Genomic DNA, 15,768 nt, shown 5'->3' with positions numbered 1-15,768 from the left:
TGTCTGTCTGCTGAAGACGACAGAGAGGTGACAGGAAATTTTGTCCTTAATCTCGCCTCTTATTGTGCCCACTCCAGCTGCTGCTGGATCCCTTTTCCCCTACCTCCTCTTTAGCGTCTGCACTCTCATTCAAAGGATTGACCTCTTGTGCATACTCAGTCTCATTGTCCGCCTCTTTGCTCTCCCTGTTGGCCTGGGTGCTGTTAGGGTTGCTGGGTAGAGCTAAGTAAGGGTGCTGAGGCAGAGTGGGAGAGGGGGACATGGAGGTGTTGACTGTTCCCTCCATCTGCCCTCCTGCTGCCCCATTGGACAGAGCTCTGTACTTGAGGCGGAGCTTGTGGGGCAGGGCAGTGGCTTTGACCTCGGCTTGGAACTCGCCATTTGAACCGGCAGCTTCCACCGCCTTCTGGTGGTAGCTGCTAATGTCTGAGGAGGACGAGGAGGGGGACTCGTCGTCTGTGGAGCCCTCCTTGTCCGAGCTACGGGGCTCCCCATCACTGGATGAGGTGTCTTTAGCAGAGGAGTTCTCCTGGTACAAACTGCCAGCTCCAGGGCCTCCCTCGTAGGTGAGCACCGGGGGCTCTTCGTCCAGTGTGTTGAGGTAGCCGTTGTGCTGTGGGAAGGAGGACTTGCCCTCCTCAGTGTTGTGGATCAGATTAGGGGCAAAGGGGTTTTGGGGACTGCTCTCCTGATCATGGTAGCTGCAGTGTCCATGATGGCTCTCACGCTGTTGTTGGGCATTGGGATTGTACCTTTGCTGCAGCTCCTCTGTCGACTCAGCATAACCATTACTGTATTCATACTGAGGCGAGTCCATTGTCTTTGTCCTCTCTAGTTTCTCAGAAACCTCAGTGATGGTCACTGAGCCGTCAGAGAACTTGGAGGTTAAGGAGTGCTGGCCATGCTGTAGTGGTCTGTTCTGCTGGAACTGCTGGTCCTCCGGCCTCTGGGTCTCCATGGGGTAACAGCCGCTGCTGGAGCGGTACAAGATGACGCTCCTCTGTGCAGATGTGGCCTGAGGAGCGGGACTGGAGGCCTCTATGTGGCACTGCGGCTGCTGCTGCTGTTGGTGGTGCTGGTAGTCCATGGCACTTTCAGCCAATGGGGTGTTCTGCTGGTGAGGAGAAACCAGCGCAGTGTGGTTGCCATGGTAAGCCCCACTTGGCATGCCATTGGGCATCCTGTTGCTTTCCAGTCCGGCCATCTCCATACTTGAGGGCTCTGTCTTTATTTTGTAGCCCATGGGTTCTGGACTGTCTCTGGAGGAGCCATCAGACATGTCAGAGAAGGAGCCCCGGGGAGAGTACTGGTGGAGCAGGTTGTGGCGCTCGCCACGGCTCGACTGTTCAGTTTCAGATGAGTCAGAATTCAGCATCACCTGGGATGCACTGGAGTAGCCGCTGCTTGAGAGGTAGGCATTACCATTTGAGGTGCCATTGCTGCTCCCACTACTACTGTTGCCACCAGCAGCGCTGTTGGAGATCTGCTGACTTTTCTCCATGTAGGAGGCTGTGCTGATGAGGCCAAAGCGCAACTTGAGCTGAAGAAGCTCCGTTTTTACACGAACGTTCTCCTCATTCAGTGCCATGACCCGGTTCTCTAGCACCATGTCATTGAGGCGACGCTTTTCCCTTGAGCGCTTGGCTGCTTCATTGTTCTTCCTCCGTTTTTCCCAATAGGAAGCATCTTTCTTCTCATCAGAAATAAACTCTCGCTTGCGACGGCAGCTCGCACTAGCCTTGGAACCTTTAGACTGGCGGCTGATCCGTTCTCCACTTCCAGGAGTAGGGGATGGGATGCTGCCACTGTAGGAGGAATACGTGTCGACCTCCATGGCATTTCTGTTGCTGGTGTTCGGGAGGTGTAGACTTAGACTTTCCATTTTGTCCCAGCTGGGGGCCAGAGTGTAACTCTAGCAAAGGGCAAAGGGGAGAAGGGAAAAATGTTAAACTATATGAGCCTTCTGCTTTGTTATTAAGCAGATTCAAAGTCGCAGGATCGGCAAAAACTTCTTGATGAGGTATTTGTGCTCCTTGAAGGGGTAGCCTCATTGATTTCTGTTTCTTATTTTTCACGATCAAAACGTTCAAGTGTCCATATTAGCCAAGAAGATTAGAAAAAGGTGGAACTCCCCAAAAACTTCAGACATTGAACTAGTGTTCTGAACCTAAAAAAAAAAGAAACAAATTTGTTTTTTTTTCAGCAAAGAGTCCTCTAGCTGTCTTGTTGGAGGTGATTTTGAGTTTATCAGCTTCTTCCCCAATCTTCAGCAGATTTTTGATGGCTGTTAGGCTGCTGTACTGCTTCTTTTAGTGTCTTAGAGAGGGTGTAGGTCAGTCTGTCTACTCTGGGGGCTCCCTGAGGATCCGGCTTCAGTGCTGCTGTTTGCTGACGACTAACTGGGAGAGAGAAAGAGAGAAGGAGGGGGAGAAAGAGAGAGCGTTAGATTAGCTGTAAAACCACTGCAGTTCATTGTAACATATATTTATGTTTCAGACAGGGTAAAATCAGACTTATCAAAGCTTTAATATGGGTCCCTTGAGTATAACCTCTAAGGTTAAACAGTCATCACATACAACCTGCGCCACAATTCTATGACATAATCCTCAATGTTTGTCTTTTTTGTCTTTGTCTCCTTGACTTCACAGAGAAAAGAATGGTGGATGCAGAGTCTCAGTAGCAGCACACATGAGTATTTGGGGCTGTAGCTGGGATTAAACATACTGTATGTGCGGCTGCTGCTACTGCAGAGCTCTTGTGTAAGACAGGGTGCTGTCATAGTCACATAACAGGACTCAGCGAGGCTGACCTGGTGCCAGCTCTGCAGAGACTGACAGATAAAAGGGCTGAGGGAGGCGGGGAATAAGCCGGGATATGATGTATCATCCCACTATGATATATTACTGTAATTATAGTATGGCACATGATGAAACAAATTATGTGCAATTATAATTTCTGCTTTTACATATTATTTTCTAAAATGCCTCATGAGGTACCAGATTTAAGGTACTGCTTTAAACTCATTTCAGAAGCGGCTGAAATGGGGTTTATGAAAGTGGAAAGACATCTGTGTTGGGCTGTATCTGTCTAGGAGATCTCCCTCAATGTCTCAGTTTGACTAGTAGCTGTCACACCGTTTGAAATTACACAACACCACAAGCTGCTGAACATCCTTATGCAGTGTCAACATCGTAGCTCAACAGGAAGCCTTGCCCACTCAACATGTGTTAACAACAATGCTGGATGCATCGCGGACGGATGTTGACGGCAGTCCAGCGTTACGTAATAATTAGATCTGCACTTGTTTTTCGGCTGGAGTCCTCTGGTTCTCTCACTGCACAGAATTACACAGTTGATGTGCAGTAATTAATAACACGCCACTACACTAAGCCCCTGAGTCAATTACAAACATGAAAACATCTTATGACACGCACACAGAGGTAACGTAATAATCTAGGTCACTGTGCCTGTGGGTAACAATGACCCCTCTGGTGTTGATTTTCATTTGCAAAACTGGAATTAAATCAGCATAAATGTGAACTTTTATCATCACTTGCACGCATTTATTAACCTAATCTTTCACGTTTCCACCATTTTTTTTTCGGAGCACCCAAGTATTGGGAACTGGAGTCAGTGGAGCACAATAAACAGTTTGATGGACAGTTATCTACAGGGATTTACCACAGTTTTATAATTGTCAAACAACTTTTATGCACACTTTCAAATACTACTAAAATCAAACAAGAAGCACCAGTACTATAATGTATTTGCTTTCCGCTATTGAAGCAGAACATTTGCTGCATCTTTTTCACCCAGTACCTGAAAAACGACTAAGGAAAAAATGTTGGCATTAATGTAATATACATCAGTGTCTTACAACAGATAGTGTTACAGCTGCTATTGTTGCTCTATCGTGGTGTATGAGACCAGACATGGCGCCAGCAGAGAAAGCAGACCTGAACCAGTCTCCAGACTGGTTACAGCATTTCTCTGCTTCCCCCAGAGTCAATGACCCTGTTACATAATCTCACATTCAAAAAACCCACACTGAGACCTTGAAACAGCTTGACTACTGCTCTAAATAATTAGCCGTATATTTGCCCATGTCTGTTCTGTTGTAACTCAGGGGCTACGCCTAGATATGCTGCAGGCTATACTTCAAATTGAGTTTTCCCTTCAGTGCCAAAACAAGGATTTTACTGTCTCGTTTGTCTCATCTCAAAAACCTGGAGTAAAGCTACAATGACCTGAAAAGGATTTGGACACAACCACCAACAGACGTGGAAAAATGTAGGGTCAGCCCCTCCCTCTCTGCCCAACCCTGGATAATTTTAATAAAGACTTGCAGGGGAGGGGGGCGGGAAACAAAGGCGGGCGGGAAGGAAGCATGCATACTCTCTGCGCTGTCCCACTGACCTAGAAACGACGCTAAGCAGTAAACACTCCTCCTGTCTTTGACGGTGCGCCATAAAATAGGTCAGTATGACTGCAAGGAAGGGAGGCCAGGAGAGGGGAAAAGACTATTAGCATGCACTCTAAAAATAGAGCGACAGAAAGAAGAGAGGCACAGGGGGGAGCAGAAGAGAGATGGGGTGACAGGGGGAGTTCAGTTGGTGGAAATGAGAGGAATTTTACACTGAATCTGCAGCAGGACGGATAAAGAGACAAACTTGAATACGTCATCTGCCTAAAAATCTGGTTATCAAAGCCCCAGTGATTTTCATGCAACATTAATTCCGGTTTGCTCTAGAAAACCCTACGACTCCATATGCAGCACTGAACAATGTGCACCAATAGCAGATGAATAACGATAGTGAGAGATAGAGTGATGGCACTGACGTCAGAGCGCACACCCATCTCTGCAGCCAAATTCACATATAACAGGCTCTCTCTCTCTCCCTTAGGACTGCATGGGGAGGGGCTGCTGTTGTTGCTCGTAACGTACGTGCTCTGAATAACTCTTGTTGCAAAGTAAAGCTTGTGTAACACATGCATATTACATTGCAGCAGAAGCTACAGGTTACTGGCTGTGAATGCCCTCTGCAATCTCCCCTTTCACTGTCCTCTGCCCTGTGCATGATCTGATCTCTGAATTAAAAAGCCAAGACTTAAGATAGAAAACAAAGAGATACTGGGCATGGTATGGCTACATTGTGTAATTGGCTCCTTGTGCAGAGGCTAATTTCCCATTGAAAAAAATAATGATTCACTCCAACTACTGTAAGCAGTTTGTATTCCGTGTTTTTGGCTGTGGAAAACACAGGCCTGAAGTAGTTCCCAGGTACTTTTCGCTCGGGGAGGAATGCTTCACCTCTGACCTCCTCTGAGGCAAGTGTGAGTCAAACGCATGGGATCCTCTTCCCCTCCTCCATCTTTTAAGTGATCCAATACCACACATGTGGAGGGGCCCCAGGTAGGAGCCTCCATTTTGCCACACAGCTTTGTGTCAAGAGCCAAAACTAGCAGACAGAAATCTAGACATTCTAGGTCAGTTAGTGAAAGCTATTCCTGCGTGCCATTTAACACGTACTTAACTAAAAACGCTTCAACCTGTATAAGGATAAGTAACAGATACCAGATCTTTCAAATAAATCCTCAGAGAAGGTTCCACATTTCGTTTAGAGTGAATCAAATATTTGTTTCCAAATAAATAAGTATTTACAGTATTTATATAGACCTTATTATGACATTTCCAAATCTGTATATGCTTACATGCTCACATTTGCATAATATTCTGCTTAGTGTTTTGAAGCTTATTTGGTCAATTAGTGACCACAGTAACGTGACCTTTATTTCTTTAAGTTAAATCTTTAAAAACAAACACTTATTGGTTAATAGACAGTAAAGTAGGAAACTGGGACAAGTAGCTGTAGTCACTATAGTCTGCAGCTTGCCATGTCTCCTCACCCAGATATAGGTCTGACCTATATTCCCAAAGCTGGCTGGGATGGAGCAATGCAGACAGCTCTGAAACCAGACCAGCTGGCAGCAGGCGCACTAAGAGCTCACCAGAACTCTGGCTTCGCCAGACAGGGGTTTCCATGCATTGCATCACATCCTGGATGTTCACTTCTTACAACAAAGTCACGCAAAGACCTCACCAGAATCTTGGGACGCGAGTTTTGTACCAAACAAAAGAGACTATTATCTGGTTTAACCTTCTGCTTTTTTTTTTATTATGTTCCATGTTTCCTCTGAGAGGAAAAAGACTTTAAAAAGAAAAAAGAAAGTTAAAAACTCATTGAGCAGTGAGTGTTACGTCATTGATGAAACCATTTCTAAAACATCTATCTGCTTTAGAAATAAAGAGTTGGTGTTAATCTGGGTATGAATGACGGGAAGAAAGAGCAGGGTGTGAACGGGAATCAATTACAGGCTTTTCTGTCCCAGGAGAGAGCTGCTGTTTATTGCTTCTCCCTGCTGTGTGCTGGTTATGTCATACCACCAACTCCCTCAAAGCAAAGCTCTGTTGCTTTACCTCATGAGCAGAAAAAAAAGTGACTCACTTTGAATGAAAATCAGACATTTTGTTTTCTCCTTTGAACTTGAACATCTATTCATGTGTTAGTAGGCTAATGTAACCTAGAAACAGAAGCAAAGGCCCTGCACATTTGGAGAACAGGAAGTTTTATACAAACATAAGCATGAAAGAAAAAAATGTTCTTTTATTAATAGATTACTGTTGCATAAACGGTTTTTTCCTGTAGTATATCTGTAATACTCCCATATTTGTTTTATATAGCCTAATATTAACACAGGCAATCTATTCTAAAAACATTAGACATCTTTTGTGTGTGTTTTTCTTTTTTTTGTACTACATTCATAAAAAATGTGACATTACCTTACCCTTTATATAAATTATTATCCTAAAGGAAGCCTGTAATCCGGTCTAATGTTTGAATAAGCTGGACAGCCAAAAAGAGAATTAGTATCTAAGTAGGCTAACTAAAGTGATCTAGTGACCTTTATGAACGACTATAGCCTACAAACAGCAGCATACCACGTGCAGGAGCTAATATAGTACCCTGTGTGTCTGCATTGAGCAGACTACACAGACCGAGCCCAGCAGCTGCCCCCATTCCCTGGAAAACGCCACCATGCGCTGAATAACCTCGTTTTGACATTGAGCGTGTAACGTTGGATAACAACCAACCACGTTTTCCCAGTCCTGTGTGTTTCATGTCAATAACAAAGCGAGGAAAACGCAACAAAACCGAGAAAAAAAACGTAGCATATTAGCCTCGCCAGTGCCGTGTTTAATGTGACAAAAGCAGCAGCTCAAACGTTTCAAAGTCACGGACGCGCGGCACAGCCGAGAGTCGCCATGTGAACAATAACCGGCCATACGCATCATGTCCTCATTTCAACACACCGCTAGAAAACCTATATGAAAGCACACCGAAAAAGAGCAAATAGAGATACAAATAGACAAAGACAAAAGCCTAAAAGCAGTAAGTCATAACATACCTATTCGTGTCCTGGAGGAGGAAAAAAAGATTCAGGCTTCCCCGACACAAAAGCTGTCTCGCTCCCGTTTCCTCCTTCCCTTGTGCCTTTTAGAAGAAACCTCCCCAAAAAAACGAAAAGTTTTCTTCTCCTGCTTTCGGTGCTCGGGATAGTTGTGGTTGAGTCAGTGGGTCGGGTGGATGCTGTTTCTCTGTCTCTTGGCTCGGTCTGCCTGTGTGTTGTGTGCTGCCGCACACTTTGCTCCAGTTTCTCTGGCTCCCTTTCTAGAAATATGTGTTAGTAGGTCAGCGGTTGCATAACAGCTCTTCGGCTGCTTCGTCACGTTTTTGTCCTCTCTCTCTCTCTCTCTCTCTCTCTCTCTCTCTCTCTCTCTCTCTCTCTCTCTCTCTGTGTGTGTGTGTGTGTGTGTGTGTGTGTGTGTGTGTGTGTGTGTGTGTGTGTGCTATTAGTCCCTCTATTTTTTCCCCTCTTCTCCACCCCTACATATCTATCTCCATATCTCCTCCACGAACACCATCGGGAGTGGTTAAGTTTATAACATGGGCATGAATGCGTTTACGCGGACACCCAGAGGTCCAATAATAGCATGTTACAGCATGTCCTTCAACTGTGCAAGTGTACAGTCACTGCTATGCTATCTCTTATTAGACATGATGTGTTCTCCTGATGACACTTTATTACTTTAGTAGCGGAGATAAAATTGTATTCAGAATAATTCTTCCACTACTGTTTGCCAGTACAACTTTTGACTTGAACTCACTGTAAACATGTGAAGGATGTTGAAGGAATTGTTAAAAATACTGTATAAAATATTACTATTACTCTGTAATTTTGTAATGCCTTTGTTTTGATGCTGCCATTCTGGAAAAACGATTTAAGTCTGCCTGCTTTAAATTACATCATAATTTAACTTAATTTTTGCAGGTCATTAGCATGGTTTTTGACTTCTGGTTAATTAACACAACAGAAAGACAGGCTGTAGGTCATGGGAAGAGAGACATGCAGATGTGTTAACAGTTATAGTTATAATAAACGTCCTCACCAACCCACATATTATACTGTTATATAGATGATACATTTTGAATATTAGTTGCATACTTAGGAAATCCCTTTGCTTTTGACAGTCACTGTCCTTTTCCTATTTTGTTTATTCTATTTTAGATGAAATGGAGAAATGCATCCTGATAGCTTTAGACCACTAGTGTCTATCTGTTTAGATCAGAACATGTTAACAGAGTAGTTTTTGTAGTGGCAAACAGAGTTGAACCCTCTGTTCACACATTAATATCTTTATTGTGGTATTCTTTTTAAAAACATTGGCTGTGATTTGCTATTTTGTGGAATTCATAACATCAATTCCACATTCATCAAGTTTTGATCATTTTGCCATGCTTTGTAATAACATTTTAGCATATTTAACAATGTAAATATCTTATAAATACTAATAGTATATCACAGGGAATTGTACCCTCTTTTCTATAATAAAACATGAATCATTATACCATTCTTTTTTTTTTTTTTTAGCTTTATCCCTTCCATCTTTTCGTCATGTTGTTTATCTTTACTGGAAATGGACGTGTATTATCTGCTTATGAGCTATTCTATTATCCCATAAAATCCATTGTCCTTATCACTACTATATTTCATGAGCAGTTACGTCAGCCCTGGTTGGTATCAGACACACATCCACTTCCAACCCACTCTCTCACTTACATCCCTTCCCCCTGCTTTGTCTCGAACCACACACATGCACCCATTCACTGCAAACACACACACACACACACACACACACACACACACACACACACACACACACACACAACAACCACCGCCACCATTAGACCATGTTGGTGGAAACGGTGGCCTTGAACTTGTCTAGCTCCTTCCCCCACCAGTCCTCTGTTATAACCACCAACCCCCAACATACTCCACCATCTCTTCAGCTGCCTCTGCATGAAGGCATTCCCTTGGCAACTGTGGTGTGGTGGTGCCTGCCTAGCAACCAGAAGGCTCTCACTCCATGGCTTGTGGCATGGGGGTTTGCAGACTGGGCTGGATGAAGATTGATTGCATACAAAAGATCTCATTTGTATCTCTTGTTGTTCTTATCGTCTGGGCCAAAGCCTAAAGGAGGTGTCTCTGCAGATGTGTTACCTGTTTAACCTCACGTCATTACTAAAATGAATGTGTTATGGTCAAGTATTGTAAATGTAATTTTAAAAGCTCCAGTCTCGATCTTGCATTGTGCTTTTTGAATAAAGATGGGTCATTTGAAGGTGGGAGTGCTGTACTTTCAACACAAAATGACATATTTGCTTATTCTGCATGTGCAGCATGTGGCACTACAGCAAGCACAATAGAGGAGACGACCTGTAGTAACACTGAATGAATGAATGAATGAGAGTCAGTGATCCATGCTGATAAAGACACTTGGCGCCACCTAGTGTTGATAAAAAATGAATGAAACTAAAAATGGAAATATTCCAAAATGTGTGACTGTAATCAAGAGTAATGGCATTCACTCAGTCAAGTTTGTCATCTTTTCAGACCATTAATAATTGTGTATGTATTATGGTTTTCTGGCCCCTAACCAATATCAGAATGTATTTCACAGCAGCTCTTCTGATGTCTATGTGCAGATTTGTACTCTTTCCAGGTGTTAATGTATTCTAAACCTGTATCCTTCACTCACATATGGACCAATCAGTTTCCACTGCAGCTGCTTCAATGCTAAAAATAGCTTTCATACTGCTGACGTGATAGATGACTCATGCAGAGTCTTACTCCTCTCCCTGCATCCGTACACCACTCCCCTCTCCCTGTCCAACACCCCGCTGCCCTCCCCCCTATTTCAGCAACCTTGGTTGGCAGTGAGGGTGGACTGAAACCATGGTGATTTTTCCAGTCTTAAAGCATTTATTAAAGCAAGTAAAGGCCTTACATGACATTTAAATTGTATCAGTTCAGCTAAAAATGAAATTTGTGACATATTGCACTCTTGCGCAGTGCACCTCTCCACTCCAGTGCCACACCTACCATAGCTCTCTCTGCCTTAGCAATTTTTTATTTTATTTTTTAACCACAGCCTCTCCTGGCCTGAGTGTAATGCAAAATGCAATCTTAAAAGGCTTAAAACTCTCTTACATAATGCATGTTTATGACCATATCTCTTAAAATATTTGTGGCCTTTAGAACAAATACAAAACAGTAATGTGATTGCATTACTATAACTCTCACACTCATTTCATTTGATGAATTTGCATCATTATTACTGTAAATACAGAAATATTACAGTCAAAGACAGTGTATGCCTTGCTATTACAGTGAAACTGAATGCAGATGGTTTGTAATGTAAAATAGACTGAAAACATTTGTCATAAAAGTTTCTGTTATTTATATAAAATACATTTATTTCCAAGTGCAGTTCACTTCATTTATAATCCTGAACAACAATGAAATATGCAGCTGTATGTACCTTGCTGTCATAAGATAAATCAGATACAGTAAACAATATACCGGTAATGATCACAAAATTAAGTACACTCCCCAAAAGTCCAAAAATTATAACCATGTGCTTTGTGTTGTATCTAACATGTTTATGTGCAGTGTTTCTGACAGACCTGTTCAGTCAAGTAATCAGAAATGTACAGCGTCCTCCAAATCTCATGAAATCAACAACAGAGTTTTGCCTTCATTAAGCATTATTTTAAAATATGTTGGTGTTTTCTGGAAGTGGTGTGCTGACCATCACAGAACAAACAGGCTCCAAAACTAAGCTTTTCCAGTGAAGCAGGTGTTTGTCACTTCAGAGGTAGCTGTTAAAACTGGGGTAATGCTGTTCTGTGAGAAGTCAGCAGTCTCTAAGATTGGTTTGTAAAGATGTAGTGTGAAATCTGTCTACTAACTTGAGTCCTTGTGCTCAGGCGTTAAGTGATCTTGGACAGCAGCTGCTGAGAGAAGAGCCTCTTGAGCTGAGCCACTTCCTGAGACAAACAGCTCATCTGAGACCTGAGACTGGCGTCCTCTGTCGAGTACTTGGTGTCCCTGGAGTTCTGCAGGGAGGAGGAATTACAATGTCCAGAGGACAGACCCTGATACTGCGGCCCAAGTCCACTACAGGCCTCCTCCCTGGACCAAGAAGCCTGACTCTGTGTCCGACTGTCCCATCCCACCTGCTGGTGGTTCCCCATCTGGATGTTTGGCCACACTGTTGCTACAGGTGGTCCACTGGTTCTGGTATCAGAGGATGGAGACGTCTCCCCTCCATCGCTGCAACCAGTGGGCCCTTTGAAGCGGAGCTTGTGCGGGAGGCTCCTCAAACTCTGAGGTGAGTCTAGTCTGTTTACATACTGACTCTCATTGGTCTCCAGGGGACAGATGTGGGAGTTGTAGCCCTGCTGCTCCTCCACCAGCTCTCTTGGAGAAGGCTCACCACGCTCACTCAGTGTGTCATCAAAAAACACAGGGCTGCCCACATCTGAGCTACATGAGGTGGAGACAGCGGACTCCTCGGATACACTATGACTTGACAGAATCCCGGCTCCCCTCGATCCATAGATGGCACCTGGCTGTGGAGGGTGAGGGTGGATGTGGTGGGTGCTGAGCAGTGTGTTGGGGAATGAGGATCCATCAGTATGAGGCTGGTAGACATGTTTTGTACTGGGCGTTGGGTGAGCACACAGGGGTGCAGACAGCGGCAGGATGGAAACATCAGATGGATCCTTGACCAGGCCAAAGCGAAACTTCAGGGCCAACAGCTCGGCCCTCAGGCGGGCGTTCTCCTCCAGCAGGCCCAGGACTCGCTTCTCCAGCACCATATCATTGGCTCGCCGCTTCTCTCTGGACCGCTTGGCTGCCTCGTTGTTTTTTTTCCTCTTGTCCCAATAGCCATCATCTTTCTTCTCAGCAGGGATGAACTCTCGTTTGCGGCGTGCAGCGTTGCTGTTGTCTTCATCGCAACTGCTACCAGCCTTCGCTTCAGCGTTGCCTATGCTCTCTTTGCGTTTGAGGGAAAAGGTGTGACTCAGGAGGGTTTGGGCCAACTGGCTTTTGGAGGTCAGGATGGAAACAGCCTCATCAGTGAAGGACACAGCCCTTCCCAGAGGCCTGGACCCCGGCCTCTCTACAGCCAGCAGTGAGGGCACCGACAAGTCATGGAGGATGCCTCCCACAGCCTGACCTGTCATCTTCTAACACTGATTTCACACTTGAGGGAGCTGTGAGGTGTGTGAGGAACTGACTGAGGCTTGGTGGTTTGGGGTGAAGTGTGCTGTAATGGCACCAGCTAGTGGTCAAAAAAAAAAAGAAAAAAACATTTGGTGAGGTGACCATTTGTTTACAAGGTTGCAAATCAGTAAATCAACATTATACTGCTGCTAGTTGAATGTTTTAAACAGCAGGAAAAGACTTCAGAATAATAATAAAAAAAACTTGAAAAATATTAAAAACTCATATCAAATAAAAACTTGCAGGCCAGTGGGATACAACTACATTAATATAGATTCATAATAATAGTCTTATTTGATACAAAAACTCATTTAGTTATCTACATTTCAACAGTGACATTTTAATTATCACATACAAAAAGTTCATCAAGAGAATAGAGAACAAATGTGAAAGAACCAAAATGTTTGATTGTTCCCTAATTCATACATTTCTTTTTTTCTTTTACAGTTTGAGAATTATTAATTGTTATTATGAATGATTTGCTTCCCCTTTGACCATAACCAGGTATTTACAATTAGTGGTTACACTAGTAAAATCATTTCATTGATCCCTAAATCCTAAAAAGATGACAAATGAGCCCTAAACTGTTTATTGTTTACATAAAGTAGTCTACATCCCATATGAAATTCCCATGCTATTTCATCGGATGAGAGGATAAAGGAAAAAAAAATGTCACAAACTAAATAATATTCAGAATTCAGAAACTTTCTGTTTAACTACTTCCTAACTAGATAGGCTTCAACACATTAGCTCGCATGAGAAAACAAACAAACAAATAAATCAGTGACAAATCTCGGGAAACATAAAGGAGATCTTACTTACAAATCAAAATCAAACAGCTGCTGAAACCTTTGATGAAAACCTCAGCTTTACATCACGTCTGCATGTTTCTGCTCCTCAAAAGCATTCTGTCGTTTCCTCCCCCGCTCACTGGTTCAGCTGGGGACGGATCCTCACCCCGGGTGACCGCACCCCCTCCCCCTCCCCCCCCCTCCTCCTCCTCCTCCTCCTCCTCCTCCTCCTCCTCCTCCCTCCCAACGGGAAGCCAGTTGAGTCAAACCAGCGGAGGCACACACGCGCAGAAAAAACTTTTATCTGTCAAAAAGAACATGTGATGTGTCAGCCCTGGAATCTAAACTCTGCCAACCCGTAGGTTTACGCCATTTACAGTCACTGGTTACAACACGTTTTATGTAGCTAGTCTATGATTACAATCACGGATGTAGCCCTTTAGGTGACACAGATACCCCCGTTACATCAGTCGTTTCACTGGATAACAATTACTATATGTATTTATTATTATAACAGAGGATAAATGCAAAATATTGAACATATGAAAAAACTACGAAAGTCCCTTTATGGACTACCAGAATCAAATTAATTGATAATGGGTTACAAGTGCATAGCATTGGCGACAGCGACACAGGATATTAAACCCGTTTCTTTGAACCTGTAATTGTTTGTCCTCTGTCACTAACAGACAAGTTTACAAACGCGAACTTGAAGCACTAAAAATGATTTTTATTATTATAATTTTTAGGGGGGCTGAGATGGGCTTGAGCCCCCCTAAAAAGGGTCTAAAATTGCCACTGTAGCCTTTAACATTAAAAGGAACAGTTACAACACATTTAATTGAAAACGATAAACCATGGATGTATAAAACAAAACAGCGATAAACAGTAGGTCAGTGAATGGTCATATCATATGCGTTTAAGGCAAAAAAGGCGGACTGAAATTTGAACAGGAAAAACAGACAACATTAGAGTTTACGGTCATGCTAGCAGCTGTGAGGTTCTACTTTAGGCAGAGCGGCCTACCATGAGAGCTGCGGTTTGAGCTAAATGCTAATGTCAGCATGCTAACATCTTTAAAATGGACGATGCACAAATGCTGATGTTATCCGGTTATATTATACATCCATGATGTTAGCTAACTAATATTTAGTACCATTTAGCGTGTTAGCATGTCAACATTTGCTAACCAACATTAAACACAAAGAAGAGCTGAGGCAGGTGGGAATGTCATTAGTTTTGCAGGTAACGTTATTTAGTCAAAAACACATTGAAATTTGACCTGATAATGGTACTAGTCTAGGTCTAGAGGAAAACATCAGGGTTTCAAAGTGTGAAAGTTATCATATTTTAACAAATTACAAATCAGATTTTTATTTCGGGCCCACATCCATCTCGAGGTCGCGGAGTATGCCTTTTTAGCAGACTACTCACCCTCAACACCTGGCTCCAGCATACATGCAACATCCACAAAATAGGTTTTATTGACAATTTTAATCTGGGTTTTGGGAACGTGGCTCCCTGTTCAGCAGGGATGGGATTCATACCAATAGACGCGGCAGCCAGATGCTATGTGAGAATCTGCAGCACGCCGTGCAGACTAAGACCTTAGATTGACTGTCTGCATCCTGTAAACACACGCACAAGCGCACTTCCCAGTCTCACTCTCCCATAAGCTCTCACTCCTTTACAAATAACTCTGCTAACCCACAGACCAGCTATATCATTCCAGTAAGAATCAGTAATATCAGTAGTCACAGGTACAGCGCTACAAGCTCCTATTCATAATCCCATAACTACGGTGTCTGTCCCCCGACTGAGATCGGTAAAATCAAACGTAAACCAACGAGGTGCTATACTTAACCTAATTGGAATTAAAACAACCACTGCAACGATAGAACAGAATAGGAGAATCAAATGTGGACTATTAAATATTAGATCTCTGTCTTCTAAAGCAATATTGGTAAACGATTTGATATCAGATAATCAAATTGATCTATTCTGTCTTACTGAAACATGGCTGGGACATGAAGAATATGTTAGTCTAAACGAAGCCACTCCTACCAGTCATATTAATACTCAAATTCCTCGAGACTCAGGCCGAGGAGGGGGAGTTGCAGCCATATTTGACTCAAACCTGTTAATCAATCCTAAACCTAAACCCTAATTATAACTCGTTTGAAAGTCTTGTTCTTAATCTTCAACATCCGATATGGAAAACATTACAGCCAATTATATTTGTTGTTGTTTACCGAGCGCCAGGCCCGTATTCTGAATTTTTATC

At 43.2% G+C, this 15,768-nt stretch overlaps 2 protein-coding genes across 2 annotated transcripts in view; both read right to left on the bottom strand.

Annotated features, from left to right (window-relative positions):
- The window catches only part of nfil3-5 (nuclear factor, interleukin 3 regulated, member 5), a 9,335-nt gene extending 1,424 nt beyond the window's left edge, over nt 1-7,911 (bottom strand). Inside the window, exons 1-2 of the mRNA XM_078264361.1 lie at nt 7,468-7,911; nt 1-2,399 (exon numbers count right to left, since the gene is read on the bottom strand). The exon at nt 1-2,399 is cut by the window's left edge and continues 1,424 nt beyond it. Coding sequence (XP_078120487.1) covers nt 47-1,882 — 1,836 coding nt within the window. The 5' untranslated portion in view covers nt 1,883-2,399; nt 7,468-7,911 and the 3' untranslated portion in view covers nt 1-46. The remainder of the gene's footprint in view (nt 2,400-7,467) is intronic.
- A 2,449-nt stretch (nt 7,912-10,360) lies between these two features.
- On the bottom strand, nt 10,361-13,624 carry LOC144526720 (uncharacterized). Its single transcript, XM_078264349.1, has 2 exons — nt 13,516-13,624; nt 10,361-12,751 (listed from the first exon to the last, which is right to left on the bottom strand). The coding sequence occupies exon 2, from the start codon at nt 12,651-12,653 to the stop codon at nt 11,394-11,396; it is 1,260 nt and encodes a 419-aa protein (XP_078120475.1). The 5' UTR covers nt 12,654-12,751; nt 13,516-13,624; the 3' UTR covers nt 10,361-11,393.
- Nucleotides 13,625-15,768: the final 2,144 nt, after the last annotated feature.

Source organism: Sander vitreus, chromosome 2, assembly GCF_031162955.1.
Source record: "Sander vitreus isolate 19-12246 chromosome 2, sanVit1, whole genome shotgun sequence".
Lineage (NCBI taxonomy): Eukaryota > Metazoa > Chordata > Actinopteri > Perciformes > Percidae > Sander > Sander vitreus.
This window is presented reverse-complemented; position numbering and strand designations above follow the sequence as displayed.